Source organism: Crocuta crocuta, unplaced genomic scaffold (assembly GCF_008692635.1).
Source record: "Crocuta crocuta isolate KB4526 unplaced genomic scaffold, BGI_CrCroc_1.0 scaffold130, whole genome shotgun sequence".
Lineage (NCBI taxonomy): Eukaryota > Metazoa > Chordata > Mammalia > Carnivora > Hyaenidae > Crocuta > Crocuta crocuta.
Window position 1 is genome coordinate 134,679 of NW_027527920.1, and position 6,503 is coordinate 141,181.

Below are 6,503 nucleotides of genomic sequence, written 5' to 3' on the forward strand. Positions count from 1 at the left end.
GCAGTGAGTTATTTTTATTTTAATCACGTTTGGTATTCTGTACCTAGTCCCCTTTCCCTGTGATCTGCACTTGAAATGTGAACTTGGTCAGTATTTCCATTAAAAAAAATATCAGGGCTAGTGTGTATATAATTTTTCTTAGAAATGGTCTCACAAGCACGGCCTGGCAATCCTAGAAGAAAATACACCAGTGGGCTACTAGGGTAAAGATGAAACTGGAGGTGTTTCTGCCATTATGGCTTTTCTGAACTCTCCAGTCGTGTGGTGAAATACATTCTGCAATTAGGATTTTGAATGCCTTAACCTGCCATCTTACATCAAAACATTCCCAGGGTTTCTGGTGATAACTGACAGCTCTGTACACAAAATATGTAGGAGAGGAAGCTCAGGTTATTGGGGCGCAAAGCCCTCCCTATTTAAGTCTGTCGGTCTGCCGATTAGCGTCAAAGCACCGGCCCTGGCTCCTGGCTCTTCACATGTTAAACGGACAGAAAACAGGTTTTCGAGACAGCCAGAGCCAGAAGTCGGGCTAGCCAGTTCGCTTGCTGCTTCTGAGCCCGAGTGCCCTGCGTGTGCCACAGCCGAGGCTCCAGCCCGTCGTGCCTAAAGACCCCGGTCTCTGTCTCGGTTCTTTCGGGGAATCTAAGCGGCGTCAAATTTGCCGTTTTATTTAGGGATCTGCCCATTGGCCTGCCAGTTAAGACGAGATAAAGGAGAGACTCTGGAAGCCGGCTCCGCGCTTTCAGCTGCTCGTTCACGGTTCACTATAGCAGGACTTCCGAGAGCCGCCAGTGTTCCAAGAAAAGCTGCCGGGGCTGGCAGGCGCCCTTCTACCCCGGAACCTTTGGTTCCCGAGCGCGGGCCGCGCCGGCAGCGACGGGGGCCTTCCGGGGAGAGGAGTGGGTGCGCGGCGATGGCGGCGGCGCCAGCCCTGAAGCACTGGCGCACCACGCTGGAGCGGGTGGAGAAATTCGTGTCGCCGCTCTACTTCACCGACTGTAACCTCCGCGGCAGGTGGGGTTCCTTCCTCCNAGGGGCGGAATCGAGCCCGCGCCCACCCGTCCCTCCGCCGCCCAGGCTCTTCGGGGACAGCTGCCCGGTGGCCGCGCTCTCCAGCTTCCAGACGCCCGAGAGGCTACCCTACCAGGAGGCGGTACAGCAGGAGTTCCGCCCCGCGCAGATCGGCGACAGCTTCGGACCCACGTGGGTAACGCCCGGGGAACAGGGCGGGGCCAGCGGGCAGCCCCGCTCCCCTGTCGCTCCCCTCCTCTAAGGGCCACACCTACGTTGCGGCTCTCGGTCCTAGACAGCCTCTTGGGGAGAAGCAGCACCCTCTGCTGGAAACAGCTCCCTGGTCCCTCAGTTTCCGTGGGAGAGTTTTCATCTTTCACCCCTCCCTCCTCCCAGTACCTAGGGGCGCCTGGGTGGCTCGGTCGGTTAAGCGTCAGACTTCGGCTCAGGTCGTGACCTCACAGGTCGTGACCTCACAGGTCGTGATCTCACAGTTCGTGAGTTCGAGCCCCGCATTGGGCTCTGTGCTGACAGCTAGCTCAGAGCCTGGAGCTTGCTTCGGATTGTGTGTCTCCTTCTCTCTCTGCCCTGATCACCTCTGTCTCTCTCCATCCCCCAAATAAGTAAACATTTAAAAAAAAAAAAAAAAAAAAAGGAAAGTCACTCTAGCAGGGATCACAGCCCCCTGACTTCTCTACCCTTTTCCCCCCTCACCTTGTTGCTCCTTTCTTGTGGATCAAAGCTGACTACCTTGTGACGCTGCAGATGCTTGGAGAAAGTCTCCAGTCCCTGCTGACCCTTAATCAGAGGAAGTATGGCCAAAGGACAGGGCTTCTACCCCCAGGCCCGTCTCAATGGCTGTCTTGCAGATGGTGGACCTGCTGGTTTCGGGTGGAGCTGACCATCCCGGAGGCGTGGGTGGGTCAGGAAGTTCACCTCCGTTGGGAAAGTGACGGAGAAGGCCTGGTGTGGCGAGATGGAGAACCTGTCCAGGTAGGAACCCTGCCCTAGGGATGGGCATAGTCCCATCTCAGCCCTGGTCTGTGAAGAATCCAAAAGCTTAGTGGCTCTGCCTGCAGGGTGGTATCAGGATTTCAGGACTGGAGTACTTGCCGCTTGGGCCCCAGCGAATGTGGTCCCTCTCATATTGGAAGCTGAGTGGATGGCTTTGGGTCCTTAACATAATTAATGCTAAACCAACGGCTGCCACTGACTGGCCACCTTCCCATTCTGGGCTGAATATAGCTGCTAATCAAGTACAATAATAATAAATATGGCAGATCCATTTATTAACCCTCTACTAGGCTCAAGGTGCTGAGACTGGTGGCTTGCAGACCATAACGCCTTTTGGTTTTTCATAAACTAGTTTTTATTATATGTAGCATATACTCACGGGGTGGGGTGTGGGGGACTTTCAAACGGTTCTGGATGGTATAAAGTATAAATGCAAGTCCTCTTCCATGGAAGTGTGGGGGACTTTCAAACGGTTCTGGATGGTATAAAGCATAAATGCAAGTCCTCTTCCATGGAAGTAATGGATCTCTCCCTATCACACCATCCCCAGTTCCCCAGATATTGTCTTGTTTATGCATCCACTCATATCGGGTTTAATTTTTACAGTCCTATGTGGTGGGTCTTTATGCCCATTTACAGATAAAGAAACTGAGACATATAGAGGTCAGTTCGTTTGCTCAGCCTCTATTCCAATTATACTACCTTCCTGTCTCAGGTTAGGAATGTCGTTCCTTCTGTATGGAAAGATGGCAAACCCCTCCCTCCCTCTCCTAAGTGCCCTCCCTGGGCCAGGCCCTGTGCTGACCACGGGGGGATGGGGGGTGGGCGGTAATAGCAAGGAATGAGGCAGCCTCTGCATCTGACTTCACAGAGTTCCCCTTCAGATACTTACTCAGTGGCGCAGAGGCTGCCAGAAGCCATACCCAGACATCCTGGCACTTGCCCAGGACCCTCCCCATAAGACCTGGGGCTTTTCTGCTGGTAAACAGGTGCCATTTGTGCTCACGGCCCTCCAGCTCCCCGGCTGCCGGGGGTCCCCGATTTGTCACTCCTGGCCTCGCATGGGAGAGAGGAGCCAGGGCTGGGGCCGAGACAAGAGAGGACTGGCCTCCCTCAGCTTAAACTTCACCTGAACTGTTCAAAAGCCTCACGCCCTGCCTCTCTCACTTCACTCCCCATCAGGGTTTGACCAAAGAGGGGGAGAAGACCAGCTATGTCCTGACCGACAGGCTGGAAGAAGGAGACCCCCGGAGGTGAGTGAGTCCCGGTGCTCTAGCTGACCCTGGTGTGGGTGAGGGGCACCGGTGGGTGAGGGGGAGCTGAGGTCCAGCGTGCCCAGAAACGCCCACTGCCAACACAGGCATCCTCAAATCTCACAGTTCGTTTATGAAGAATAGGATTTTTTCCCTGCCTAGAAAGGTAATATCTGCCTTCTTGTGGTAAATACAGAAAAGCGCAGAGAAGTAAATGACTCCCATTATCCCATCACCTAGAGATGACCATTATTAACATTTCAGTGTTCACCCCAGGAACTCATTCAAGCGGAGTTCTTACTAGTTCAGGTTGTATTTCTTTGATATTTTGCATCCTGATTTTTTTCATCCCGTATTATTATCTGGGCACTTTATGACACCATTAAAAACTCTAACATAATATTATTGTATTTTCTAATATTTATATTTTTTTATGTTTATTTATTTTTGAGAGACAGAAGGTGAGCGGGGGAGGGGCAGAGAAAAAGGGAGACAGAATCCCAAGCAGGCTCTAGGCTCTGAGCTGTCAACACAGAGCCTGACCTGGGGCTCTAACCCACAAACCTAGAGATCATGACCTGAGCCAAAATTGGACGCTTAAACAGACTGAGCCACCCAGGTGCCCCTATTTTTATTTATTTTGTATTTTTCATAAGTTCATTTATTTTGAGAGAGAGCATGCGCACGCACATGTGTCCGATGGGGAAGGACAGGGAGAGAGGGGGAGAGAATCCCAAGCGGGGTGCTGTCAGCGCAGAGTCGGACACAGGGCTCAAACTGACGAACTGTGAGATCATGACCTGAGCCAAAATCAAGAGTTGGACGCTTAACCGACTGAGCCACCCAGGTGCCCCTCTAATATTTACCAAGCACCGTATCTGATGCTTCCATATATAGTAGGACGGAGATAGCGAGTAATTTGGTCCTTGACAGCAAGGGGGACTCCCAGATACTTACATAATTACAAAACCAATGGCGGCCCTGAATGCAAATACCAGGAGCTCAGTATGGGAAAGTTGTCCCAGACTTAGGAGGGGGTGGTGGATTAGGGAAGGCTTCCCCCAAGGAGGTCATGTTTGCTCACTGAAGTCTAAGGAGAACCAGCAACACAGACCACTGTGCTGCTCTGAAGAACAGCTCCACCCTACGTTGGCGGCTGCCTCTTTGCTCTGAAGGATTAGACCTGGAGGATCCAAACACGGTTTCAACAGGCAAAGAGGATTCTGAGACCAAGGCAGTGTATTGTAGACAGCTGTGGCAGTGGAAATAAAAGGCTAAGCAGCAGCGTGATCCACACAGTTCCGAACTTGACTACTCATTGTCCCTGCCCAAGGCAGGGCCCTCATCAGCAGAACGTGACCCTCTCACCTCAGATACTGTGCAATCTTCTGGGTGGTGGACCCCGGAGGCGAACAGGGAGAGGTCTGCTGGATGCCCCCGTGGTTCTGGTGCCCCAGGCGCCCAGGGTCTGCTAGCTCCTTGGCCTGAAGCTGCCTCTCCACGTTTGTAGCCTGACCCTCTATGTGGAAGTAGCCTGCAACGGGCTCCTGGGGGCCGGGAAGGGAACCATGATCGCAGCCCCTGACCCGGAGAAGATGTTCCAGGTGAGCCGGGCTGAGCTGGCTGTGTTCTGTCGGGACGTCTACAAGCTCCTGGTGGATCTGGAGCTGCTGCTGGGCATCGCCAAGGTAATCGACACCCCTACCTCCCTCCCAGTCACTCTAGAGCCCTTCCCAGCCCCCAGGAGCAGGCCGTTTCTTGCGTCTGATAGTTGGGAGTTGGGGCATCCAGATTAGTGAGGGTGATTCTGCCTGCTTGAGTATTGAAAGGATTTCCCCATGTAAAGGGAAGGAGGGATCAGTGCTAAGCAGGGGGAACCAGAAGGAGCAAAGGGTCAGAGGTCAGGAGGAGCTTTGCTGAGAGCCACTGAGAGGCCAGCCAGGGCCTGACTCTGGGGACTCAGCCTGCTTGAGACTGGGATTAAGGGACAGCTCTGTGGCAGGGCCTTGGGGAGGACAGCCAGCGCAGCTTCCAGGCCCTGTACACAGCCAACCAGATGGTGAACATGTGTGACCCTGCCCGGCCGGACACCTTCCCAGGTGCGCAGGCCCTGGCCTCCAGGTTCTTTGGCCAACGTGGAGGAGAAAGCCAACATACCATCCATGCCGTGGGGCACTGCCACATCGATACAGGTAGGGCGGGCGCTGGCCAGGCAGAGGGAAAAGCCCTGGCTGGGCCCTGGAAGCCCTGTGTCATCCCAGCAAGCTCTTGCCCCTCTTGGACCTCAGTTTTCCCCATTTGTAAAATGGGGTCAGAAGACTGTGCTTTGTGGCTTCATTTGTTCTTTCAACAAAATCTGATGTCCCATGTGGCCCCCTGCTAGATAATGGGAGGTAGGATTATAGAGACTGGTGACTGTAAAATCGGCAGACAGAGCTGGGGCCATAATGGAGGGAGGTCAGGAGGACACAAGAGGGGCTTCCTGGAGGAAGTGATTTTGGAACTGAGAATGAGTAAGTTTGACAAGAGTGTCCAAGTCCTCAGAGAGGACTGATGTAGAAGTAAATAAGATGGGGGATCGAGCATAGTAGCGGGCTTCTAGGGGCATCACAAGGTCAGCTTTGAACTTGATGAGTTTGCAGCGTCTGTGAGGCTTATGGGAAAGCTACATTTTTACAAGCTCCTCAGGGTACTGATTCTGATGCAGCTAACATTTCTGAGCAAGGGCTTTCTCTGCTGTGCCAAGGTTTGTAGTGGAGTGTGGGGGTTCTGGGCTGGTAAGGACGGATCTGAGGCCCGGAGGCCAGGAGGCTGGAGGGCTTCCCATAGGACAGCCGGCCCAAGCAGGTCCGTCTCGGGGTGCTGTGCCCCTGTTCTGGGATATCCATCAATGTGTTAACACCCTGCCACCTTTTATAGGATCTTTTCAGGGGTGGGGGGTGTCTCAGCCTCAGAGCAAGGCTATTCCAGGGTGTGGGGCCTCCATTTCCCGACCTGTAAAGCTGACAGCCTCCTTTCCACATCCCCCACCACCACTTTGCAGGCTTGTTTTGAAATGAGAGCTCAGGAGGGGTGCCACAGGGCCTTGCAGGGAAAGGGGCCTCACGTGGCAGGGGGACAGGCCCCTGGAGGCGCGGGCGGGTCCCGGTGTGGTGCAGCGGGCAGGGATGAGGCTGCAGGTCTGTGAGGAGTTGGGGACCTGGCTGCCCTCCCTCCACCCCCGCC

General features: G+C 54.0%; 1 protein-coding gene across 1 annotated transcript in view; it reads left to right on the forward strand.

Annotated features, from left to right (window-relative positions):
* Positions 1–875: 875 nt before the first annotated feature.
* MAN2C1 (mannosidase alpha class 2C member 1) overlaps positions 876–6,503 on the forward strand; it is an 11,549-nt gene continuing 5,921 nt past the window's right edge. The window contains 6 exon segments of the mRNA XM_077745420.1: positions 876–1,014; positions 1,078–1,203; positions 1,881–2,004; positions 3,208–3,278; positions 4,789–4,966; positions 5,281–5,470. Coding sequence (XP_077601546.1) covers positions 914–1,014; positions 1,078–1,203; positions 1,881–2,004; positions 3,208–3,278; positions 4,789–4,966; positions 5,281–5,470 — 790 coding nt within the window. The 5' untranslated portion in view covers positions 876–913.